General features: G+C 36.9%; 6 protein-coding genes across 15 annotated transcripts; 4 read left to right on the top strand and 2 right to left on the bottom strand.

Annotated features, from left to right (window-relative positions):
* Positions 1 to 160: 160 nt before the first annotated feature.
* Positions 161 to 12,636, bottom strand: LOC105281044 (atrial natriuretic peptide receptor 1). Of its 3 annotated transcripts, XM_011341984.2 has the most exons (21): positions 12,586 to 12,636; positions 11,591 to 11,704; positions 11,083 to 11,306; positions 9,106 to 9,274; positions 6,943 to 7,108; positions 6,471 to 6,545; positions 5,042 to 5,321; positions 4,659 to 4,768; positions 4,345 to 4,533; positions 3,951 to 4,171; positions 3,399 to 3,638; positions 3,047 to 3,173; positions 2,744 to 2,952; positions 2,411 to 2,561; positions 2,048 to 2,207; positions 1,790 to 1,950; positions 1,536 to 1,702; positions 1,321 to 1,467; positions 1,058 to 1,250; positions 605 to 878; positions 161 to 444 (listed from the first exon to the last, which is right to left on the bottom strand). In XM_011341984.2, exons 3-21 carry the CDS (start codon positions 11,219 to 11,221, stop codon positions 161 to 163), a joined length of 3,462 nt encoding a protein of 1,153 aa, XP_011340286.1. In that variant the 5' UTR covers positions 11,222 to 11,306; positions 11,591 to 11,704; positions 12,586 to 12,636. The 3 variants fall into 3 exon arrangements, with proteins under 3 accessions (XP_011340286.1, XP_019887791.1, XP_019887793.1); XM_020032232.2 differs by lacking the exons at positions 11,083 to 11,306; positions 11,591 to 11,704; positions 12,586 to 12,636 and adding an exon at positions 10,309 to 10,384; XM_020032234.2 differs by lacking the exons at positions 9,106 to 9,274; positions 11,083 to 11,306; positions 11,591 to 11,704; positions 12,586 to 12,636 and adding an exon at positions 7,166 to 9,096.
* Positions 12,519 to 17,023, top strand: LOC105281041 (calcium-independent phospholipase A2-gamma). 6 transcript variants are annotated; one of them, XM_011341970.3, is made up of 9 exons: positions 12,520 to 12,762; positions 13,896 to 14,295; positions 14,634 to 14,994; positions 15,074 to 15,286; positions 15,447 to 15,470; positions 15,611 to 15,819; positions 15,925 to 16,123; positions 16,198 to 16,389; positions 16,514 to 17,023. In XM_011341970.3, the coding sequence occupies exons 1-9, from the start codon at positions 12,710 to 12,712 to the stop codon at positions 16,765 to 16,767; spliced, it is 1,905 nt and encodes a 634-aa protein (XP_011340272.1). In that variant the 5' UTR covers positions 12,520 to 12,709; the 3' UTR covers positions 16,768 to 17,023. The 6 variants fall into 6 exon arrangements, with proteins under 6 accessions (XP_011340273.1, XP_011340272.1, XP_011340275.1 ...); XM_011341973.1 differs by lacking the exon at positions 12,520 to 12,762 and adding an exon at positions 13,339 to 13,426; XM_011341974.1 differs by lacking the exon at positions 12,520 to 12,762 and adding an exon at positions 13,371 to 13,454.
* Positions 17,024 to 17,711: 688 nt separating this feature from the next.
* Positions 17,712 to 18,769, top strand: LOC113561977 (60S ribosomal protein L29-1). 2 transcript variants are annotated; one of them, XM_026969689.1, is made up of 4 exons: positions 17,712 to 17,804; positions 18,030 to 18,089; positions 18,293 to 18,357; positions 18,603 to 18,769. In XM_026969689.1, exons 2-4 carry the CDS (start codon positions 18,053 to 18,055, stop codon positions 18,720 to 18,722), a joined length of 222 nt encoding a protein of 73 aa, XP_026825490.1. In that variant the 5' UTR covers positions 17,712 to 17,804; positions 18,030 to 18,052; the 3' UTR covers positions 18,723 to 18,769. The 2 variants fall into 2 exon arrangements, with proteins under 2 accessions (XP_026825490.1, XP_026825491.1); XM_026969690.1 differs by having other exon boundaries at positions 17,733 to 17,789.
* Positions 18,770 to 18,780: 11 nt separating this feature from the next.
* Positions 18,781 to 20,251, top strand: LOC105281039 (probable phosphomevalonate kinase). 2 transcript variants are annotated; one of them, XM_011341968.3, is made up of 5 exons: positions 18,781 to 19,142; positions 19,320 to 19,525; positions 19,635 to 19,784; positions 19,893 to 20,031; positions 20,098 to 20,251. In XM_011341968.3, the coding sequence occupies exons 1-4, from the start codon at positions 19,006 to 19,008 to the stop codon at positions 20,018 to 20,020; spliced, it is 621 nt and encodes a 206-aa protein (XP_011340270.1). In that variant the 5' UTR covers positions 18,781 to 19,005; the 3' UTR covers positions 20,021 to 20,031; positions 20,098 to 20,251. The 2 variants fall into 2 exon arrangements, with proteins under 2 accessions (XP_011340270.1, XP_026825488.1); XM_026969687.1 differs by lacking the exon at positions 20,098 to 20,251 and having other exon boundaries at positions 18,782 to 19,142; positions 19,893 to 20,076.
* LOC105281040 (m7GpppN-mRNA hydrolase) lies at positions 20,049 to 23,081 on the top strand. Its single transcript, XM_011341969.3, has 6 exons — positions 20,049 to 20,725; positions 20,862 to 20,995; positions 21,183 to 21,830; positions 21,921 to 22,074; positions 22,168 to 22,447; positions 22,636 to 23,081. Exons 2-6 carry the CDS (start codon positions 20,952 to 20,954, stop codon positions 22,920 to 22,922), a joined length of 1,413 nt encoding a protein of 470 aa, XP_011340271.2. The 5' UTR covers positions 20,049 to 20,725; positions 20,862 to 20,951; the 3' UTR covers positions 22,923 to 23,081.
* A 339-nt stretch (positions 23,082 to 23,420) lies between these two features.
* Positions 23,421 to 25,641, bottom strand: LOC105281038. The gene is made up of 3 exons (XM_011341966.3): positions 25,335 to 25,641; positions 24,702 to 24,900; positions 23,421 to 24,519 (listed from the first exon to the last, which is right to left on the bottom strand). Exons 1-3 carry the CDS (start codon positions 25,441 to 25,443, stop codon positions 24,063 to 24,065), a joined length of 765 nt encoding a protein of 254 aa, XP_011340268.1. The 5' UTR covers positions 25,444 to 25,641; the 3' UTR covers positions 23,421 to 24,062.
* Positions 25,642 to 26,013: the final 372 nt, after the last annotated feature.

Raw genomic sequence — 26,013 nt, forward strand, 5'->3', positions numbered from 1 at the left:
GCGTCATTTTTACACATTCAAAAATGATGCCAGAAAAATTGAGTTCTACTTTCGTGGTTCCTAACTTTTGGCTAATCTTTTATTAACCTTAAGTAACGCGTGGCATTTTTTTTAATTCCCCACTGCACTTTCCTTAAGATTCTTAGAGGATCTTATATCATTACAATTCTGCTAAATTAATGAATGTGTTGTTGCTCGTTTTCGGGCCGTTCGTGTTGTTCGGCGGAAAAATTAATGGATTCAAATTGTTCTCGGGTTGACTGCTACTGAGTCTGCGATATTTCGGCACGGTTAATCTGGAATCAGGCTCCGAGCAACCCGTTAACCAGTAAGACGTCACCCTGCCCTTTCCCTTCAACTCCACTTCCCCTCTGAGTTCGAGGTCGAACGTCCCGAACTTGTCCAAGATGTTTTTCGTTGCTTCAGAGACGTGTATCCTCAGAGCTGTGGTACACAAAATCGTACGTTAACTAAATATATTTTCAGATTTTATACATAATTATTCGGTCAGATTCTGTTCGATTCTTAAGTTTCATTTCTTAAAGCTTTGTGATTACTTTTATCATTATTATTATTAATGAATTTTAAAAATTTAATCTCTTACGGAGTCCAGACGATTCCATTCGAGACGCTGTATTCACGGTGTCGCCAAAGAGACAATAATGCGGCATTCTCTGACCTACTACTCCGGCGCAAACTGGACCACTGTGTACGCCGATTCGAACGCTCAATTGAGTATTTTGTTTATGCATTATGGTGAACGATTTGACGGCGTCCAATATCGCCAAAGCCATCAGGCCAATTTCCCTCGCATGTTCATCGCCATTCCTCTCCGGGAGACCAGACGCCACCATGTACGCATCTCCTATAGTTTCCACCTATAAATCGTACGATTGCAATCTTAAAATTTTTCGATCGTTTAAGAATCTTCCATTAAAATTATTTATTTCATTAAAATTAAATATTGGTTTAGAAAGATTCTGGTTCAAAACAATCTTTTAAGAAAGATTGATCTTACAATTTTTGGAGTAAAGTGAATCAACTGTTATCTGCGTACCTTATAAACGTCGTAGAATCCGATAATATTGTCGAAAGTGCTGTACAGGTCATTCAGGAAATCTACAACTTCCATGGGCGTGCTTTGCGCGCACAAGGCCGTGAAACCGACGATATCGCTGAAATAAATGGTAACGCACTCAAATTGCTCCGGTTGTACCATCTCTCCAGCCATCAGTTGACCAGCAACTTGCCTTGAAAATTTGTACTCGTCACAATACGGAGTGAAAGTCGGAAGCATGAAAAGGCAATAACAATTCCTACCTCGGAAGCACTTGGTACAACAGTTCTTCACTGCGACGTTTCTCCAAGCTTAGCTGCTCGGTCTTTTCTTCGACGAGAGCCTCCAAATTATTAGCGTATTGCTCCATCCTTCGTAGTAGATCGTCCATTAGATTTTCGCAGTATCCCCTAAAATGCGATTTGTAGCGTTTACGACGAGCTCAATCGTGAAGCTGTATTTTTCATGACAAACGTACTTCATGATTCCCGCTATCGTGCCGCGTATCGTGTGGAAACTAGGTCGTTCCTCGGGAATTTCATGCCAGCATTTTTCCATCAGCGACAGTATGTCCGAGGGACAATCCTTCGGATCGACTTCCGGTCTGAATGGTGGAGTCTCGGACGCTAACACTCTGCTCATGATCTTTGAAGTAAGAAAGATTCGGAACAATGAGATCGCGTAAAATAATAGCAGTAAAATTAGGTAAAAATGATGGAACGAGCCATATACCTCTTGCGCCGTCATAAACGTTCTAGCTACCACATACGGGCCACCACGCAGCACTATTTCCTCCAGGATAATCGCGAAGCTGTAAACGTCACCCTTTTGGGTCGCGGCGCTTCCGGGCGTCACCATTAACGGCAGGACTTCTGGAGCGATCCAAAATAATTCTAGGAATATATTAAAAATAAAAAAACGATACATATCTTCTCTACCTAAATTTGCATATTTGTATCTTATCGTTTTTCATTACATCGCATAACTCACTCGTGTAATAGTTCTCGTCCATGATTAGATCGGAGGGTGTGGTGAGAGTTTTAAGACCAAAGTCCGAGATTTTCAGCACGAAACGACCATCGATGAGGCAATTGCATGATCGTAACTTCCCATGAGCGGAAACCTCGCTGGCGTGAAGGTAAGACATTCCCTGCGAGAAGGCAGTACTTTTTATGCTTTTACATTATAGTGGTTTTAATTCGTGATATGTAAATCAATTAATGTAACATTTTACATATATAAATGAATTTTATAAAAATAAACTATACAAATACAGCATCAGATATGCGAGAGAGAGAGAGAGAGAGAGAGAGAGAGCTTAACAAGAATCACAACTTCTGCACCTGGCTCTACCTTGACGATATCGTGGATCAGAGACATTCGGAAATTCCAGTCTAGCTTGATCGCCTCGTTTTCTAAAACATCCTTCAACGATCCTCGTGGACAGTACTCTGTGAGGATTAAAACTGTCGGTGTCGGCGAGCAGATGCAAGCACCGATGAATCTAGCGAGTGCAATCTCAATCTTAATGACATATATGACAGAGGTACTGATCGTTTTTAAGATATATCTATAATATTATCAAAGTGTAAAAGATGTAATGTAAAAATGTCGTTTATATGAATAATTACTATTTCATTCACGAAAGTCAAAAAAAATATTTCTGTCACGTGAAAACACGAATACCTCACGGTGTTCTCCGACGTAACATCTCTGACTTGTTTGATTTCCCAGAGCAGTTTCTTTGTGATGTCCACCACTTTCTTCATGGTGATCGTCTTAATAGCCACTCTCTCACCTTTATATATCCCAACAGTGGTGAAAACCGTTGTCGGTGGCAAAGACTCGCAACTGATTTGAGATCCGCGACGTATTCTTTGTTCCACTCCAAAATTCTACAATTACATGATGATTGTAGTTCCCTAATTGCATCGCTTATTACATCGCGTATTCTTCAGCATGTTATGTTCGATTGGAATTATTACTCACATTTGTATCGGATATTGCTTGATGGAGATTTATCTTCGACGAGAACTGCTTTCCAACTTCCAAGAGTAATTCCTCAGGTCTCACGCGCCAAGACATGTTATTTAGATCGGCGGACAATCGCAAATGCCTACATGAGAATCTCCTCTCATATTAATTAATACATTTGTATTCTAAATGTATATTATATCAAGAAAAATTTAATATTAAAAAGTTCATTTTCTACTGTTACTTTTTGTGTTATTGATTCGTGTGAAGAGACTTTGATACCGATATTTTATCTGTTTTTATAGATATATCATTTATTTAATTGCGTTATTGCCGGAATTTAAATAATAAATCGTGTTAGATCTACCTGTACAAAAGACACGCAGCTGTAATCGTAGCGAGCAGAAATACAGCGAGCGCCGCGCATGTGTAAGCTACAAACGTATAAGCTTCTGTTCTTGACGTACAAGCTGGATCGTTCCCTAAAAAGCCGCATTCCGGAATATCTCGTGGAGGCCCTTCTCTTCCCCCCGGCCAGTGAATCTTTTTACCAGGCATAGGATTATATTCTCGATTTAACCTCAGATAATGAGCCACCACTTCGAACCTATAAAATACCCAAGAGCGTTCTTAAATTAGTCTCTTTAATGATTTTTATATTTTTATATTTTCGTATTTTTGATTAATAATATTCTAAAATTATACATTTTAGGAAAAAAAGTACCAATTAGTTCATGCTTTAATATTACGAAGTTTCCATTTTAACACAAAACTCGCAATATCTAATTTTATCCAATTTTAGATAAAATTTTAGTATTATAGTTGCACTTTATATTCACAAATGTGTAGGTTACGGGATTATCGAAATTCCCTGCCATAGCAAAGCCGCGCAGAGTAAATTGTTTGAACTTTCAATGACCTTCCGGTAATGGGGTCTAAATCGAGAATGCTGTAATCCGCATCACGATCCCCATTGTCGTCTATCCTGACGTGGCCCGTAATGCCGATGAAGTCGCGATCCCACATTCTTCTAGTTATAGATATACCGTCTCTGATATCGCCACCCTCGGCTAAGGTCTCGTTTAATGCGATTCCTAACAAGTATACACCGTCGTAAAACGCCCCGACGAAGAAATTCACCTGCGGGGAAAGCGAGAAATTCATTTCACCCGCTCAAGTCACCCATAGCTTTCTTAATTGACGAAATATTTGCGAGGCGCAAATAGTTTGCATTCTGGAAAATCACAACTTTTGAATTGACTGTTGCTTTCGGCACGATCGACTCAACCACGAAAACTCATCATTCTACTTACCTCTTCACCTTCTGAGAATGTGTAATTGTAATCAGATTGTGCGCGTTGTCGAACGTTGTCGGCGAAATCCTGAAATCGTGGACTGGTTGGTTGAAGAAGCGATACTCTCAGTAAAGCCTCATAAGCTTTTCTCGCAGCGGCGTCGTCCGCATCTCCGACCTCCCAGTCATGATCGCCCCAATATGAGCCCTTAAAATTGTTTTATCGCCTTAAAATTGATGGAAGAGAGTTGTCCATGATATAAATTGCTGTCAAGTTGATATATATATGGGTTTACAGGGAAGACAGTTCTCATTTTTTACGTGACGCCTTACGTGAAATATCTCGACGTCCAGGAAAGCCCAGTCGCCCCTTGTCATTTCCAATTCATGGGCGGCCAACATAAATTTCCTGACCAGCGTTCCACGAACGCTGAGTATCACGACTGTTCAAAATTGTTATTAATGTTAAACACAGCGTCCATTTATTACAATTGTGTATTTCGATTTTCGTGACACGGGGATATTTCTGTACAGAGTGTCTCAGATTCTGGGACTTTGGTTTCAACGATGTCGCTATTCACTTATAATCTGAATCGAAATAAAATTGAAAATAAAGATAAAAAACTAAGATAAATGTGAAATCGACTTTCTCTTAAGGAACATTTAATTTAGGATTTCCGGGGCACTCTGCTATTGTAAGAAATGTGATTACTCACTTCTGGCGTACATACTCGCGTCACGTAAGTATAGGTGATACGACTCGTCCTCGGAGTTCCCGTCCAATTCTCTGACGAACTTCAAGAGTCCCTCCTTACGCAGACCGTACTCCAAATTTTTTCCTACTGTCAAAGAGAACAGGTCCGATCTGTCCAATATTAGCGCAACGTGAGACCATCCGAATTCTTTGAACACGCTGGAGAAAACGAGTCGCAATCGACACTGGCAGTACGACATTCTCGTTAAAGTGGGATACTTGCTTTTGTCTTTAAAAATTCCCTTTTTAGAGAAAAAAAAAGATATGTTAAAACAAAGTTTAAAAAAATCGTTACAAGAAGTTATAAAATTATCTGTATAATATAAACTAAAAAAACCTCACAAAGATAAAGAAAGTACACCAAGTACATAAAAAATTCCATCTTGTACACAACAAAAAGTTTAAAAAATTATACCTCGAGGTACTTGGCTAGTTAAATATTTAGTTTTAATTTTTATAAATAGTTTTTTAAACTTTTTGTTGTGTACAAGGTGGAATTTTTTATGTACTTGGCATACTTTTTTTTACCTTTGTGAGGTTTTTTTATTGGGATCTCATTGCTTTTTGTAAAAAGTTTTTAAACATTTTAAGAGAAGTATATTATGTTATCTGCATATCTAATTTATGTCCCTTATAACATATATATATATATATTATATATATTATATATATATTATGTAATCTATATATATATATATATATATATAGATTACATAAGTTAATTTATAATTATATATTTAGATAAAAATATTTTTTCAAATTATTAGTCTCAATTTCATTTTGTTACTTGGTGAGAATAATAATACATTATATTAATGATAATATATTATATTATCAGTAATTCAAAACGAAAGAATATCAAAATTTAAAAAAAACAGCAAGATCCCTCCACGCTAAACACACACACGCACACGCACGCACGCACGCACACGCTACCGCGTCGCTTGATTATCTGTATAATATAATAGAAATAAAATTGCACAAATATAATTTACGATAGTATGTTATGATACTAATTGATAGAATACAGTATTAACGAGGGATGGAAGTAATTATTACAAAACATGCCGTGATAGGTACGTGAGGAACACATTATTACTGCTGCATTAATTTTCAGCTTAACGAGTTTCATGGGAAGGCAGTATTACGCGAACGCGTTTATCTTTCCAGCGAAAGTAACATTTTCATAGGCTACTCTCCGTTAGTGTATAGTTAATTAACATACAGATAATTTGGGCGTTAATTATGCAATATATATAATTATGTATATTGAAGAACATGTTACAAAGCTTGAGATACAATGTATCGTGAGCAATTTATTAACATGATGATATTAATACAATAATTCGGCGATAATAAGAAAGAAAAATTCTACAAGCTTAGCTTCTTACCGAGGTTTCATTTTTCCATTTATGGATTCGTCCAAGAATACCAGACGTGACAGACAGTTCACCGTCCGAGGGAGGCTTGATTCGCAAGAAAGCGATAAACGTTTCATATTTATTTATTAACGTTGAAAATACAGCAGCTCTTCTTAACGTCAAAATGTAAAACATGAAATTAAAATAAGATATTAAAGCAAAAACGCAAAACAGAAATTCAATTTAATGCTACACGAATTATATGATTTTTTGTGTAATATTAAAATATTAATTATAAATAATAATACTATAATATTAATTTATAACGAACTTAGAAGATTTCATTGCAATTCATCTGAGAGATAAATATTACATTAAACATTAGGTATCGATTATACAAATGCAAGTTTATGAAAAATTAATCGCGCAAATCAAACATAACGAAATATACACATGCAAGTATAATGCAATACACATAACGCAATACCAAAATTCAACTCACTTGATCACCCATGCCAGTAATAATCGGACTGTTCCAGTACGCTGCAAGTCGTGCCACGGGTTCTAAAGCAAACGCACAAGCCGGTCCGATAAAAGCAATCACATTGTCTTGAAAATGCATGTCCGCCGCTAAACCTGGTGCCATTGCTCCGCTGCATGATGGATAACTATAAGAAATATAAATATTTTATTTGTGTCAGTAGTGATGGCTTCCGGATAGATACCGCGTTTCATGATAGCTTGGTGCCAACGTTTCGCAGACATTGCAGTCCGCATCATCAGGGCTGAGCTCCGATGCTGTATCGGAAATCGGAAAGGAATGATAAAGAAAATTCAGCAAATTTTGTCACACGTCCCACAAATTGTGGACAATCGAATGCCATATCAATTTTTTTTTTCAATTCTCATTTTGTACCAACTTCGCATCTTACGTGGTGAAGAACATACTTTATTTGGCACAGAGAGATTTAGGTTTGTCCAACACACAATGTCTATGATAAGATTAAGATGATTATGCTGTCCACTAATAGTATGCAATATTTATTAGATTCTACGATTAATATTAATCTATGAAGACGCACAAACTGAACTGCGTGATGGATTGTATGTATATCACAGCGTAAACATGATGCGATCGGATTACTGAGAGTGGATGCGAGGAAACATTGAATGTGCTTTCTCGCGTGCAGTTGCACGTGTGACGCATGTACAATATATGTCCTGCTGCGTCCTTGAGTGAAACGCGAAGCTCCATAGTGAATATTCTGCATCCGCGCGTACGTGCAATTAGCGACGAATTGCAAAAATAATTACGCATTCGAGATGGTACGAGTATGGAGATGCATCCTGCGTGCAACGACTCGAAATAATGACGCGTTAATTGCATCGATGAATGGCCAATGATTGGATTTCTACCGACGTGCACTAATAAAAATATTAAAAACGTAATGTTACATATTGAAATGTAACGCAAATCATAGTTTTCATAAATATAATATTTTCACGAATAGTATTTTGAAATCTATGAAGAATAGTGTCTTAAAATCTCAATGTACAGTAGAAGAAAATTTGCACAGTTCTATATGTTTTGATTGACATATTCTTCAAGTACAAGCTGAAATAAATCGTTAGAATTATCATCTCTTTGAAATCTTTGTCAAAAGTTGATTTATTAAGAATTGTTTGTTATCGTGTAAATCATGTTAGCTTCATATTAAGTGTTAGCTTCATATGATAATTGAATTAAATATCTTAATATTTAGCGAGATCACTTGCAATCAATCGAGATTTTATTATGTTATTGAAAATGGAGATAGAAATATACAGAAGCTTTTTCGCGCAACAGGCGATATAGGTTCGATATAGATATAGTTGCGATGATATATCTGAAGCTTCATACACATGCATATATGAACAACTTTTTATATAACATACCGCGTATAACGAAAAGTGGATGATCAATAATATATGTCATACTCAATTTGCTGAGTATCTTTTGAAGCGTGCAATTTGTAGTTACATGAGCGCCCTTTTTCGCAAATGCGAATATCCGTTCAATTGTATTAATGTAATGACGCAAAAGCAATGCGTGCGAGCAGCGAAACGAATTGTAATGTGTATAAAACGGAACACGATGATAAACGAGAAATTACTATCTTTTCGAGACAATCACAATACGAGAGAGAGAGATTTACTTTTACCAATAGCACATTTATTCTTATATGATAACATTCTTTTCCTATCTTAATTATGTTATCTCTATTTTCATATTTTTATAATGTTTTTCTGTCCTGGATCTTCTTCAGTTGCGTCTCTCTCTCTTTCTCTGATGTAAACAACTTAGCGAAGTAAAAAAATCGTACTTCGACCAAATGAAAATAACAGGAGCACGCATTACGAACGGCCGATCCATTAAAGGGATGCTTCGTGAGGCAGAATTAAGGGGAGTGAACTCCTTTATGCTCCTTTAATCCGCTACATGTTTTTCGTTATCGCGCATTGTGCAAAATAATCAAATATTGCGATTACATTTGAATACGATTAACCGATGGATTTTATAATTGTTTTCGCTACTCGCAACTGATCGATACGTCCAGGATGATGAATGGGCCGCCTATTGTTTTTCCCTGCCGATAACATATTGATAATATATAAATTCGAATACCTTCCTTGTACTTTGCGCAGCTGCACGTTGTGAACACTCAAGAAGTCGTTTACTTCTGCCAAAGCCAGATCGACTGCTGGGCCACATCGCTCAAGATCAAACGGGCTGTCGAGATGGGAAGCCATAAGAACGCCTACGTTGTACACTCGCAGAGAATTTTCGTAATCCACTATACAATAAGTAAAGAATGAGAGACATGAATCCCTAGTGAATACGAATGTTAAAAATTAAGTTTCAGGACGAAAGAATAATATTAAAAAATTTATGTATTTTCAAAATATATTTGTGTTTACTTGCACAATTTCTAAATTATTTCAAAAGCTTTAAAAACAATTAAAGAGATACGTTGTAATTAAAAGATCACGATATTGTCGTAACATTTTGTTTATATTTGTTGTAAATTGAAAGAACATCAACGCGTTAATTTGTGTTGTACGCTTAAGCGAGCAGAAAAAGTGCCATTGATGTGTCGCTTGAAGAAATCACACAGAAAATACGTTCGTTTTATTCATACATACGCGCGATTACACAGGTCATCAGAAAAGGGAGAGAGAGGACGTCGAATACTGAACTACAAACCATGCATACCCAATGAGCTCTTATTCACCATTGGAACAGAAAAATCAAAAAAGTGAATCGATAAAATGTGTGTATACACTTAACAATTGAATTTGCTAAGTGACAGAATAAAGTATTGATACGTAAGTCGTACATTAAATTTTCTCTTTCTCATTATTTAAATAACACTCTTTAAAAGTTTTGTTATATAAAGGAAAATTATATATAAATTTAAAAAAATTTTATCTCAATGGAATACATACATTTTTTAAAAATATTTTATTGGAATATTTTATAAGAAAAATAATAGCATGTAGATGTAAGAGGTTGTGTACGTATCATGTATGTATTATGTGTAATTTCTTTCAGTCTTATTTATATTAATTGCAATATTAATTTTTAACTTTAAAAAAATATATATTTCCTTTTTCTAGGCCATATAATATGATATATATATTATAAGAAATCGTCAATAAAATAAAATATATAGATAATATATATAAAATTTTTCTCGTTAAACAATATCAATGCGAATTCTGAAACACTTTGTACAGCGACAAAACGCACGATTGATATAATTAATTATACAATTACGATCATTACATCACAATATATAAAAATGTCTTATGAATGAACAGGTCTTACCACGCGGTACACTCACGAGCCACGACACTTGCAAAGCAACAACCGACAAAATAAACAATCTCGTTTCAGCGTACATAACGGTAGATACGCTGTGTGGAATCGCAAGGGAAATCTACAGGTGGTATAAATGAAAAAAAAACAAGAAAAAAGATGATCACACGTCAGATCGCCCGCTGAGCTACGTCTAAAGTTTCGCGGGGAAGGGTTCAGCCTTATATAGGGGTTGATACAGTTCCACGGAGTCCTAGCAACGCGCAATCCAACGCGCCCCTCGGAGATACTTGCAAAAAGAAAAATATTACGGCGTACGTGGATTATATTTCGCTCGGACACGGATTGAAAGAGAGAGAGAGAGAAAAATAAATCATCCTGATTCCAACATTCTTCTTCAGCCTGCGATCGATTTGCAGAACAATCCGCGCTTCCGGTTTACTGATCAAGAATTCCAATTGGAATATTTATTTTAATCTTTCCTGAATTTACTTTCCGGCATTGTAAATAAAAATGGATATTAAGTGCTTATTTAAGTGTTATGTTAAATGTGTTAAGTGATGGAAATTTATGTAATTTAAAGTCAGACACGTTATACTGATTACAATCTTTTATATTAATTATATATATACTAATATTTTAGATCTAACAAACCATTTTTTACTTATGAATTGTTTTGCTTGAGATCTATTTATGTGTGCAATTATAATACATATATGCATATAAGGCTGCTTGCTAAATTTAAAAACTGGTACAGTGAGAAAATCCGAAACACAAACTTACATTGATTCGAGATAGCGTGCGTCTGGATGAACCTTTCAGCAGAATGAAGCGTATTATGGCACGTATTTAATCCCGGGGGATTTTCAGGATACAGTGGCGATCGTACAGTATATATACGTATAACGAACATCCAAATCATATAGCACGTCACGTAAAAGTGATGGAAAATAGCGCAGTATACGTGCAAGGATGTGTACCAGGGCCTTTTGTCGATTTCATCAATGCTAAAACATTGGAAAAAATTAAACAGTTGGGCATAAAAAACCGTTTACTAATTATTTAAAATATAAGATTATTATAATATATTATATTATAATTATTATGATATAATAGAGATAAAATTGTTGTCTATCATCATTATTAAACATAATTCATCAATTTTTGTTCATTAGAGAGACATCATAACGATAAATAAATAATCAAATCTAAAGTTTTTCGCGAATCATTAATTGATATACGAATCTGACGAGACTTATTAATGGCATCCGATGTTATCACAATAAAATACTTCAGAATGGTGCGTAGTATCGAGGATGCCGATATGGACAGTTCGAATGAATGATACGACACGTACTGCGTACCCGGAAGTCCTGACTTACTCTCATCGAGTGGACGTCGTAATCTGCAAATGACACGTCATTTCAGATAACGGCATAGGTAGCGAGCCAATTTCTCTCAAGAAAAATGGCGCGCGAGGTGAGCCTCCGTAACTGGCCAATCAGGCGGCAAGGTCGGGTAAGCGCGACCAATGGACGGTGCTGCTTATCGCGAGCCTTCCCGAATTACTGCGTGACGTCACGCATCATCCGATCCACGTGCGAGCTGCGGCGCGGCGCGGCCAAATAACGGTCTTCCGGGATCTGTTTTTCTTTGCCTGCAGAATGGCGCGTAGACGTTTGTTTGTTTGTTTGTTTGTTTACTTCGGCGACGATCGTTAAGTAACATGTGATAAACCGATAAACAATAGCGCTTAATATTGCACTTGGGTATTTCTCAAGAAACGCCTATGTCTACTTGTTTTGAAATAAAAACGCAATGCGCACTTATCAGTCTGCCATGTAACCCTTTCTACGAGTGCCTCTGGCAGGGAGCCATGCGACGCATCAATGATTGTTTATCACACCCGACGAAAACAAAACGTGACTACCTCGCGGCGCGTCTCGCACTTCAATGAATTTTTCGCGGTTTCTTTTGTTCTTTTTCTCATTCGCTTCTTTTTAATTAATACAGCGGAGTCGTGTAAAATCGTACGATATCGCGAGCAGCGCGAAACTATTCACGGAATGCGACGGTTGACCTGGTGATGGTTGATCGTACGATTTTACGGAGCCAACGAGCCAGCCAGCCGCGCCGAAACGTGACGTGACGTGACGTGACGCATCACGCACCGCTTCACTATAAAAATCGCGACACTGCGCCGCCACATTTAGTACGAACGAAAGTTTGCGACAACGTGGTTGATTCTTCCATTGTGAATTAGATCATAGCATCGATTTTATTTACCTGACCTGCTGTTGTTTCCGACGATTCTGTTATCGACAATCTCGAGCTTCGATGATCGGAACTTATAATTTTGTGGCAATTTGAAATATCAATACAAGGAATAGTTTGTGATTCGTAGCACACGATGTCTTTCAATAGGCACGCGAAGTACTGTCAAAAGTGCATTTTATTAACAAGGTGGGTGTGCTATGTGTGCTATCATACGTGTTTTTTTTAATAGCACCTTCAAGCGGGTTATGTAGTGCAGATCTGAAATATAACCTTGAGTATGTTAAATAATCCTCTTAATCTTCTGGTATACGTGTCTTTAAATTTGTGCATAATTAAGAAGTATAGATTTTGATATGTTAGGTGAAGAGAAATCTTATACATGTGTTAAATATTATTTTAACTAAGAAAAAAAGGGGGAAAAGTTTTCGAAATGGAATTTAATCGGACACGTGATTATTCTTGAAACAATTCAAACCACTTCAGTCGCACTACATTAATTATCTGCTCGCGTGCTTCAACATCTAATGCCAACTGCAATTACGTAATTTTCTCTGATGAAACCATTGTAGGAATCGCTATTATTATCGACGAAATCTGATATAAATGTTTATTGCATCGTTATCTGCTTTCTTGCATTGTTATCTATCAATAATAATAATCAATGTTTAAGTTATTAAAATATTATTGAAAGAATCGTAGCAATACAAAATATATACATACAATCGTAGCGATGCAAATACACACACATCCATGCGAAGGTAGAAACGCGTGAAATCGTTCGATGTTTATCGATCAGCTGACTCTGACAAGTCTAAAAAAACATGGCGTCATCGATGTGTTGAGCGCGATGGTTAGTCCATTCTCTATAGTCGTACAAAGTATGAATCATCTAACGTTTCATCTTGTTGCAATTTAATGCATGCGTAAATAGGGGTTGATAATATTAAAGAAGAAAATTAAAACAACGCGAAAGTACACGCGATAACAAATGTGCACATTGCTCGAACGTTCTCGAATAGAGGTTACTTCCGATTTTAACTTTTATCTCTGGAATCATTTGGAGATCTATAACAAGGCCACTTATCATTCTCGAGTAATTTTGGACATGTTAATCTACGTAAAAACAAAATTAGTTAATTATATGTTAATTATATAATAACGAACTATATAATGTTCAATGGAAATATATAATGTTTGTTGTTTTGCCGATACCTTATTTTCTAAAAACAAAAGCATTAATTTCTTTTTGTTTTGTATAATAATGGAGTATATTTTATAAATTTAGTTTTATAAAATGAGTAAATGTTTATCAATTGCAGGCAACTTACGGACAGTGCAACAGGTAAAGATGCCAGTGGAACTTTTACAGACAGAATACTACGTTCTATAAATGACATAAAGAAGGCCAAAATGTCAATGCAGAATCAGTGGAAGCTCTTGTCACAATTGAAGGACTATCTAAACAAGACCAACTACGATAAGAATCCGCACATCAGTCTGCCTAAAGAGTGGTTGGATACTTTGCAAAAATTAACCTACTCGCAACTTGAAACAATACGAAAGCTGTCATCCTTCGAGCACAATAAAATTACTGATCCAGAAAAGAATCTGAACACAACAAGACGTAATGATGACAGTGATTCAAAGAATGTAACATTAATGCCTGAACAAGTAAAGTCGATAGGTGATTCTACAATTGTGCAACCGAGGATACAACAGGTAATTATTTAAATTAAATAAGAAAATAAGATTTATCCACAGATACTCATGTAAATAGTGTGTAACGCGATGTTTGTAAGTCCTCTCAGCAACGTAGCCAAACACGTTTGTCCATGTGTGCCTCTGTGTGTATATATATATATATATATATGTGATATTTTGAAAAACGACCATGAGTTTGATGATAAGAATCAGTTGTCACCGAACCGTTACCGATCATAGCTTTATACTGCAAATAAATTCGCGAGAACGATCTGTTTCGATACTTCTCGATTTCTATAATTACATCATCCGTCGTTACTTCCCATTGCAATTTCAATAGCTAATCCTTTCTGCAGAAAGTTCATGAACAAGATACACCCGACAGTAAACTAGAATCGAAGGAGAACTTTACCATGCCGCAAATTCTCTCCACACTGTTTCTCAAGTTATCGCCCAAGGTTGTGCAGAGTAGCGCCGCACCAAAGTGGAAAGCGAATATTCACAACAATATTCCGATACACAGTATCGTGTCTCGCACGCGTCACGTTTTGAACAGCATCGAATCAGCGGAGTCAAATGCCTCAAAGATACGGAGGATCGAGGATCTATTGGTACACGTCGATCAGTATCCAGAGGCGAGGCACTACGCGATTAAGGAAGGAGCGATCAGGATTTTATTGCGGGCTCGTCAAAAAGCTAATGATGAACAGATCAGAGGTGCGTGAGGGGGAATATAAATTCACACTTATTTGTTACCAATGATGATGATTTATAATCTTGAAATCTGTCGTTGCAGCGCCGATTAGAGAGGCATTGGCTGTAATGGGCTACACCGATCCCCTGCCTGGTCGAGGTATCAGAATCCTATCGATCGATGGCGGTGGTATTCGCGGAGTATTGGTTATCGAGATGCTGAAGAAACTGGAGGAACTTACAGGAAAGAAGACGTACGAGATGTTCGATTATATATGTGGCGTGAGCACGGGTGCTATTCTGGCCGCAGTGTTAGGTAATCGCGTTTAAAATTTCTTGTTCAACGTATGTGACAGATCTGAAGTCTATATTGATCGTTATTGGCCATCGTGAGATAAGATCACGCTAGAATTGATTAGCTTTTGTGACACGTGTGTGTATGTTCGTACTAATTTCTAACTGTCGATTATATGTAGTACTACCAAAGGATCTTTCGGAAGGTAAATCTTTACACGTGTAAATTTATTTTATTACAGCATGTTTGTCATGATGTTTTCTTACGTACACGTAGTTTTACTGATAGAGGGAATGCTACGTGAAATATTTCGTTTATTGTTTTATCTTTTATTTTCGATTGCAGGTGGATACAAGAGGAAATCATTGGAGGAAGTTTCGGGATTGTACAAGGACCTGAGTACCAGAATATTCACGCAGAGCGCTATAAAAGGCACGAGCAGTCTGGTCTGGAGTCACGCATATTACGACACCGCACTATGGGAACAATTGTTAACAGAGCAGCTAGGTGACAAAATTCTCATCAAAACCACTCGCGATCCAAATGCGCCAAAGGTACGTCACTGTAATTCTTGCTTGAGTAAAATTCGCAATGAAATGCATAATGCATGAGGCAGCAAGGATAATTTGAAAGACGCTTAAGCACGCTGGAATTTTTAGTTTTCAGCAATATCCGCCGTGGTAAATCACGGAAACGTCATGGCTTACGTGTTTAGAAATTACACGTTACCGCATAGGGTAGAGAGCCAGTACATGGGATCCCATAAACATAAATTATGGGAAGCCGTGAGAGCGTCAGCTGCTGCACCGAGTTACTTTGAAGAATTCAAAAACGGCGAATATCTTCATCAGGATGGCGGTAAGTCGCCCGGCACTTTAATGTAAAATCCTGTTTATTAAAATCTCGAAATATCATGTGAAATGTTACAACAGGCATCCTTGTAAATAATCCATGTGCCGTGGCGATTCACGAGGCTAAACAATTGTGGCCAAACAATCAGATACAATGTGTCGTGTCGTTCGGAACCGGCCGAATTCCACATCGCATTAGTGAAAAGGAAGTGGAGATCTCGAGCTGGAAAGAAAAGTTCTTCAAAATTTTGGATAGCGCCACCGATACAGAAGGTAGGTTTAATAATAACGAAGGTGTAATTAATTGCACTGCACAAATTTATTTTTAAAAATTAAGGAGAAAAGTAGGATAGGAGTAAAATTATAGATTTTAAAATTGGCTTTCTCAATTTCTCAGCTGTACATACGATGCTGAACGATCTGCTACCTGAGCACATCTACTTTCGGTTCAACCCTTACATGACGGAGATGTTATCAATGGTGGAGATTCGACCTGAAAAAATTGACCAGATGGAGCAAGACGCGAGAATGTACGTACGACGAAATGAAGAGAAATTCCAAAAGGCAGCCATAGCTTTGATGGAAAAGCGACGGATGCAGCAAAGACTAATGGACTGGGTCGCGTTGAGAAAACAAATGTCGGGTCTATGATGAATGAGAAGCAAAAATATCATATTGATGTGTATTTCATAACACGATCTGTGTTAGCGAGTCACTTGAACATGTATAGTACAATCTTTTTACCTCTGATATGTTAAGATCCTATCACCTTGTACCTTTTTAAATAATTGTTTAATTACGTTTTGAATGATAGACTAAGAGATATTTTAAGAGATATTCTAAAAGTAACGTATTTAAACAATGTTTAGTTAAATATATTACAATAAAGTATATAATAATAGGTGTATCTAATATGTATCCTTTATGAAGATGACGATCTAAACATTCTAAAATTAATTTTAGAGAAGATGATCTAAACATTCTAAAATTAATTTTAGAGAAGATGAAACCTATTTCCAATGCAGAAAATCGCGAACAAATTCCTAGGATAGAAAGTTATCGTTAATCTCATCCAAAATTATTTCATTGACATTTCTCAGATTTTATTTGGTGCTCCTGTTCTTTGTAAACAATAAAACAATCGCTTCATGTGGCCAACAAAAATACTTATAATAAAAATCTGGCCATTCAAAGCATTCACAGTGCTAATTGGACTACAGCTTTGGAGAATTCTGAATTCTTGTTAATTCCCAAAAACTCCGTTTTGAAACAAGCCTCCACCGTCGTCAATGAAAAAGTGTGGTAGTAGTACGAATATTGAGATTTCTATTTTCTTGTAGTACAATTTAATTGTGCAAAATAGAAAATTTTGAATGTAATATGGTTTTAAAAGCGGACCAAATACAGTTTTTATTTTCCAGTAGCAGAATTTAATGTTAAATGAAATTAATTTTCATTTATGAATTATACTGTGTAAATAGTAAATTAAATAAATTTTTCTTTTAGAATTGATAATTTAACAAAAGATCGGTTTTGTATTTTCTAATTGTACGATTCAATAAAACATTTCAAGTGATATTGACAAAGAATTGCAAGAAATACGTAGCGTGGCGCTGCTGTCGTTGCGCGTTTCATTGCGTTCATTCTTCCCGTTTCCGTTTCCGAGACGTTGTGTACGATTCCTTGAGGTTTTACAGCATTTTAATCTAAATATCCATTTAATCAGTTAAAATTATAACGTATCTATAGAATTGCAACTTCTCCATTGATTTTAATGTTAACTTGCTACATTCTTTTATTATTAGCATATACGAAAGATTGTTGCAATAAGTTTCTCTTATAATTTAGCTTAACCTTAACACACACGTCTGATAGTATAGAATGCACTGTTTTGATATAAAATATTATTACAGATAGGACCAAATAAATCCAAAAAATGGCCAAGTCGAAGAATCACACGAATCACAATCAAAGTAAGCATAAAATTTAATAAAGTCTATTATCAAGTTGTTAAAGTTAGAAAATAGTGTTTCTTGATGTACTAAGTAGGATATGTAATTTCACCTTTTTTTTTAAGTGATACTGAAAATATAGTAAAATAGTTAATGTGTGTTAGAAATAGAATCTTTAAATTAATCTCTTTTGTATTTGTGGTTAATTATTATATTTATTATAGACCGCAAAGCACATCGTAATGGCATTAAGAAGCCCAAGAAGTACAGGCACGAGTCCACGCTTGGTGTAAGTTTTCTTAAATTATTAAATTATATAAAAATTTTATTTTCTATCGTGTTACACTTTTAATCATATTTTGTATTTTTTTTAACACATTGAAATTCCATGAAATAATGTACATGATATAAAATATTTAGTAAATAATATGGACTTTTCACGTTGAATATAATTTAAATAATTATTATATAATATCTTTTTGTTTCTACAATTATATCCTCATTTATAACATTTATCATATGAATATATTTTAGATGGATTTGAAATTCCTGAGGAATCAACGCTTCGCTAAGAAACATAACCTCAAACCGAAGGCTCAGCTGAAGAGGGCTGCGCAACGAAAAGCTCTTCGTGAAGCTAAGAATAATAAATAAACTTACTGTGAATTAATGATTTTATTACAATAAACCTAAAAACCATACCTGTGCTGTTAAAGAAATCAATTTCAATCTTCATCTACAATTTAGAATTTGTATCTTCGTGTACCTAAACATCAATGTTTATGAATAATTCATGCAAAATGTAAATTTTCTGAATGCGAGATTGCCACGATAGAGGTGCAAAACAGCGCGTTGAACAGAACAGAAAAGTTTTTATAGTTTCGTGCATTCGTTACTTGTCTTCTAAATCTGCAATGCTGCATGGTGACATGTCAACATGGCTGCAGACCAAGTAGTGGACACGCGCGACGTCATGCAAATGTTAGACAATTCAACAAAACCCGAGGGGATTTTGTTGGTTAGCGGCAAGAGAAAGTCAGGAAAAGATTACATCACCGAAATTTTGCACAAAAGGTAATACATTTGTGTCCATGAATTGCCCAATGATAACGTAATGAGTGACATTATCCACAGGCGAAAGTTGACATAAAATTATTAAAGCATATGTGGATATTATATTTCTTTGCAATTAGTCTTGTTTGTCTAAAAACATCTAATTTTTTGGTTTTGAAAACTTTGTGCTAAATTCAGGATAGGCTCACAAAGAAGCACAATCATACGCTTATCAGGACCTATAAAAACGCACTGGGCTAAAACTTTGGAGCTTGATATCGATCAATTGCTGGGAGATGGAGAGTACAAGGAGAAGTATCGTCTTGAAATGGTCAAATGGAGCGAGAATCTGAGAAAGAAGGATTACGGTTATTTCTGTCGCGCTGCTATTGATATGTATAATGGTACGTAGTATCAGCTGGTAATGTAACAAGCTTTATAAAATAAGAATATGCAAACATGAAGTGCTGTTCACAAGATACAAATTTCTGAGATGTGTGTCCAATATTCCAGCTTGGGACAAGCCAGTATGGATAATAAGCGATGTTAGAAGAAAAACTGACATCAAGTGGTTTCTAGAAAATTTTGGAGATGTCTGCAAGACTATACATATATTTTGTCCTGAAGAAGTTAGACAAAAGCGTGGTTGGATATATACACCAGGTAGAAAAATAAATATAAAATTATACCCTAAAATCATCTAATAATTTTTATAAGATTCTGGTTCTTCTTTTAAGAGTACTTGTATACTACAGTGTGATGTAATTTCAGGTATAGATGATTCAGAAACGGAGTGCGACTTGGATGATGTAAGCAGCTGGGATGTCTTGCTGGAGAACGACGATGACAGTGATATAGAAACTATATTGCAACGATTGCTAGACTTAATTAGCAAATAAGAGCTTTCAACGTAATAACTTTTCACTAACGCACAATAAAAAACATTCCACACTTCCTCCATTCTATTTCTTTTTAGGCAAGTAACAAGACAAGGGAAATGTATCGATATAATTCACGTTTGGCTACACAACTTTGACAGGCTTTGACATTTGGATTAGTAAAGAATTAGTTTAAAAAATATATATTTTGTACAAAACGTGAACAAATAAGATTGCTTTCGATTGCACAGACTCGTGGCAGTGACAACTAAAATCCTGCTAACTCTCTGTCCATAACCTACTGCCTAATTTTGTTATCGGATTTTGTGAAAGTTCTGCTGATATTTTTGTTAACAAAATTGAAAGCAGACACTTAGAAAATTTATTTCACATTTAGCTGCATATATTACGGTATGTTGCGGCGCGTTACTTCACGATGCTGACAATAGTGGCGCTGTTGCTTTGTGAAAAAAGTGCTTCGATAGCTACGCATGTGCTAAAATTGTGCCGAAACGGTTCTTGGCCGTTATATCCTGCTTATCCCCATTATACCGGCGTTTATAAGCTAACTGGTGAATTAGCGTTACATGTGATGTGATATCTAAGATATTATTGAGACAAAATAGGATTCATTATTCATGCAAGTCAGTCTTCGATTAACGTATGTGTTGCCTTAATTATGATCAAAAGTTTTGAGGCTTCTTGGACGAGACTAAGATAATCAATGTGAGTAATTGTTACTGTCATTTTAGTTTTTTACAGTTTAAGTGTCATTATATTTGCTCCATTTACGTATACTCGTGTATTAAATAATTTTGTTTTGATTCCATATCTGCGTCTGGGATCAACTTTTATGTAACAGCGAAACATTCCTTTCTCTTATCTCCATGGTATTATATCAAAGCTATTGAAAAGAACTGATTGTGATAAATGAAATCCACCGAATGACATAATGGAACACACAATTCCGTCCGATATTCTCGACGATTTGAGCAGGTAAGAGTTTCTACGTCAAATGTTAAGTAACATCATATTGTGTATATATATATATATCAATATATAACATTTATGAAGTAACATTTAAAGAAATGTAATTGATACGTATGTATTTGGATATATACTACTACAGTGTAATTAGTGTTATTATTTCCTTGCGATTGATTTTTTAATTTTCTTTCTGCAGTCGATTCATCATCAATGTACCTGAGGAGGAGAGGAAAGACTTGGTACGAATTTGCTTTCAAATCGAACTGGCGCACTGGTTTTACCTTGACTTCTACTGCACGGAGGAGAATCCCAAGCTGAAATCATGTAACATGAAAGACTTCGCTACTCATATATTCCAGCATATACCATTCTTGAAACCACACGTGCAGCGCATTGATGCTGTGCTTGAGGAGTGGAAAGAGTACAAGCAGAATGTGCCGACATTTGGAGCGATTGTGCTGAATGAAGATATGACCAAGGTGTTGCTGGTGCAGAGTTATTGGGCAAAAAATAGTTGGAGCTTTCCAAAGGGCAAAGTAAACGAGGACGAGGAACCCCTGCACTGTGCCATTCGAGAAGTGTTGGAAGAGACTGGCTTCGACATATCTAACCTGATAGATAAGAACGAGTACATCGAATCTGTAATAAATGACCAAATAGTGAGATTGTACATTATCTCGGGCGTGCAGAAGGACACGAAGTTCCAGCCGAAGACGCGGAAGGAGATAAAGAATGTCGAGTGGTTTGCCGTGGCGGATTTGCCCAACACCAAGAAAGACATGACCCCCAAATTGAAAATTGGCGTTGGGCCGAATGCGTTTTTCATGGTGGTGCCATTTGTCAAGTAAGTATGCAACGTTTTCTTTATACAAAATCCATGTATTTCTTCAGCGAAATTCAGTTACATGCATATTAATACATTTCTTTTGCCCAGACGGATGAAGCGATGGATTCAGGAGAAACAGCAACGTGAGAGAAACATCGTTACTGTCCGACGACAGAGGCATAAATCCTTGGGTGACGTCGAGTCGGTCTCGAAAAACAAACGACAAGCACTTTTCCATCATTTTTCCACTTGCCCGCCTCAAGTAAGATCAATTCTGTATCTTTAACTTGCCTTCTCGCTAGAAAAATTAAACGATCCCACAACGATCATCCTCGCGCACATCTCTCTTTTACAGACCGAAGTCCCGGATTTTAAGATCAACCGTCAGTCGAACGTTTCTCCGGCTCGCAGTCGTCGCGGTGCACACGACAATAAGAAAGACAGTGCGTCGAAAGTGGCATTTAAACGAAATCTATTCGGAGAACAGACGGAGGAGGAGCAAGCGGGGTTTCCGGTTCTTGCTAAACAGCTGGTGGCTAGTCCCCAACCATCGTTTCTAATCGATCCTGCGATCCAATCGATTAAGTGCAATGACTTCAACTACAAAGTGCAATCCCCGGAGAAGGAAACGAAAGGTAGTGCTCACGATCTAGATCTTATCTCTATTGAGGTGTCTTACTTATAGAGGAATATATATATATTACAATACACACACAATCGACGATAACTAAATTATATGACTAACATATGGATTTTTGGTATGCATATTTACAATTTGGTGTATCACCATTATCGATACTTTACGAAAATCAATTTCCCCCAGACTCGCGCAAGGAAAGCTTACCAGAGGGAAATATCAAGTCGTTGCTGTTCGGCGAAGCCGCGCGCAAAATGCAACAAGATATGAAGACTATTCCACCGCCCTCGTTCGTAAGTCTGGCACACGACGGCTCGCCACTTTTAACGAAGACTGCCATGGACAATCTAGAATATCTTATTTTCGAATTTCGCTCAAAAGCTTGGGACAATTTCAAACTCGACAAACAAGCGATACTCGTGAATCTCGACTCGTTATATGCAGCAACTCGGAAAAGTGGATTAATGACGTAATGAGAAACGAAAGTATCGATATATATATATACTGAGCAGGAATCATAAATTCTCAGTTTTTATCTTCGCTCATTGAAATGAGCTGTACTGCATATTTGAAATGTGTCATTATATTGCCATGGATAAAAAAAGGTGCAAAAAAAGGAAAAAAAAAGAAAATTACAATTTCTCGATGAGAATTCGGAATGCGAGAGATTATTCTCGCAATTTTCACGCATTGCGAAACTCGTTGCGCAAAATGTTGCAATCTTTTTCCCCATGACTATCTGATTTTTGATTATATTATCTAGTATCGCTCGCGATACTTCCAGTATAAATTTCAATATAATTTTTATTATATTTTTATTATTATAATTCAAATTTGAAGTAATTTCAAGAATGACTTATAAAATACTGTATATATTTTCTCTTCACTGTATATACTGTATATACATCACCCGGACATAGTTCTATTGTGTAATATGATGATAAGGATAAATTCAGAATGCAAATTAATTGTATTTTGGATTTGATATTGTGTAGTAACTGATTACAGAGTCGCCTGTAAGAACGAGACAAGACAGGTTTTTCTTGTTCAGGAGAGTCGCGTGCAAGCTGCAAACAAGATAACAATTGGATTGGACTTCCAAGTTGGAGTCGCTGTTTTTTTTTTAAGTTTTTAACATTTTCGTGAAGATTTAATTCACTCCGCAAGGAAGTGAAGCAATCTGATTCAACCAAAAATCGGCGGCTTTTCAACCCGAAAGCCAATCGGATTGTAATTACACGTAAGAGCCGTATTAAAAACTCTTAGAAGCCTCAAATCTCAAGTGCAAACAAACTCTTAAGCTTACTTCAAGTCGAATTTCATAAATCTGGATTAGAATTTGTCACTTTCTTATCGCATTGTAATCGAATTCATTACTTACGATGTGATGGTAAAACCTTAAGACAAACGGGTTATCCTTGTGTCGTACGAGTAAGTAATCGTAAGAATTAGCGTTAATTATAGCTATAGAAAGGCGATTACAGCGCATAAATAACATGACATTGTACATCTCGATTTTGATATCAGCATTTTTCGGCCGTACGAAGGTCTCTTGTATATCCCTTTTAACAAATTGATGTTAAGGTAACGTTAATTAAATTAATGTAAATTTATTAACGTAAAACGTACTTGAAGAGGATAGTGAGGACGATTGTCAGGACAACGAGGACCAGTATAACTTGCCTGACGAAAGAGAACTCGAAGGCGCTACTATGCGTCTGTACGCTTCTGATAATTTCGTTATTCAATTCAAAGACTATTTTACTTTCTTCGATAAGTTTATTTTTCGTGTCCTCGTCCAACGTCTTCGCGATTCTGTTCATCGATTCGCGCAGATCGTGCTTCAATTGGAATATACTGTTCTGTTCCCCAAAATCCGTGACGTTGTTACCATCACTCGTCGCTGGCGCCTTGAAGGGTGAGATCTTTTGCATGAGCTGCCGCTTTTTGCGCAGGATAAGACCACCGCTCAGCAGACCCATGTAGAGATGGTAAATGTATGCCATCAGTAAGGTGGGATCCGTGTCTTCCACTTCTCTCAGACGCATCAGATACTTGGCGACACTGTCCCTGAAGTTTGCGAAATTACGTTTGAGATGTAAACGAGTTTTCATCTTGCTAAGGTAGTATTGTCAAATCACCACTACAAGACTGATATTATTTTTCGTATCATTCATTGTAAGCAAAGAGGAAACATAAAGTGGCAACACTTCCACCATACGTGTACTTCTACTTTACGCAATTTATTGTACCTAGGACTATAATTTTTTCTCCATTCCTTCCCTAAGTAGTGATCGAGATCACGCTCGAAAGCTTCTGTACGTTGGAGTTCACTGAGTGGAAGCAATCCGATTTTCGTGTTCTTTAATCTAATCATGGCACCTTCCAGGTAGCGAAAGATCTCGTAGAAAACCAGAAGCCCGTCAGCCCATACAGAGTCGTCGAGAAACCCTAGTTGGAGTACACAAGACAGTACTAGATAAGAGTGTTGCGAGGCAACGTACTACGATGATCATGCAACTTTGTGAACTGTGTCTTCACAATAAAGGATATGCGTCAACCATATTATATATAGCACACAGTAATCTATTTAAGTAAGAGTGCTTAATGTCAAGTCACCGGGTTTACCATTCGCAAGCCATTAATACATCTGGCGAGGAATAAAATACCTTGCAAGTTAACAAAGAGCTTCAATGTGACAATGAAATAGCTGGAATAACATAACAAAACAGGTGTTAATCGTATTTGTAGCCTCGCAGCGGTCTCGGAGCGTTTTTAGTAGCATGCAGTCGAGCGTGCAAGCAGTAACGCATTCAAGTGAAAATCCCAAATATGTATAATCGGCACTTCGAGATCCTCGGAGTATCCTGTTTGGTGTTCCTTACCGAACGCCAGTTTCGCGTTCACCAGGGCATCGCTGACGGCGTGCCTTCCCCTGGTGGCTTTTGCCATTTTCTTGCAAAAGTTCTCCTCCTCGTCCGTCATGTCCGGCATTTCGGCGAGGCGCGCGGTTACGGGTGTTCGCGAGGAAGAGCTTGCCGTGCGTCGGAACCTGATGCGTCGCAGCTCAGACTGTCATATCGTCCGGTTCCCGCGCGTTCTTCGGCTGCCACGTGAAAATGATCGTCGTGAAAACACTGCGCCCGCAACGTCAACCTCGATCGTCGGCCGCCCTGCGCACTGACGCGGTCACGTGGCGCGCTGCGAAGCCTCGCAGCGCCGCCGCGAGGTGACGACTCTGCCGTTTGCTCCGAGTTTCGTTCGTTTCGTCCGCGCGCAACGAGCCCTCGTTTTGACCACATTCTCCGCGCTTTTCCCCTTTCTCCGTGTAAATGTAAGTATGTTTCTTCACTATGTTTGAAGAATCAAAAATATGAGCTGAAGGTACAGCTGATGAGATGACATTTGACGGAGAAGAAGTTGACACTGCACTTCGTGCAGGAGGCATGACAATTCTAATGATTTAACTCTAAATTAATAAAAGACGGTTGTATAATACATAATCAAAATATAGCAGTAATAACGAACATAAATTTGAATTCTTTTACTTTCTAAATCGCAATA

This window comes from Ooceraea biroi, chromosome 5, assembly GCF_003672135.1.
Source record: "Ooceraea biroi isolate clonal line C1 chromosome 5, Obir_v5.4, whole genome shotgun sequence".
Classification (NCBI taxonomy): domain Eukaryota; kingdom Metazoa; phylum Arthropoda; class Insecta; order Hymenoptera; family Formicidae; genus Ooceraea; species Ooceraea biroi.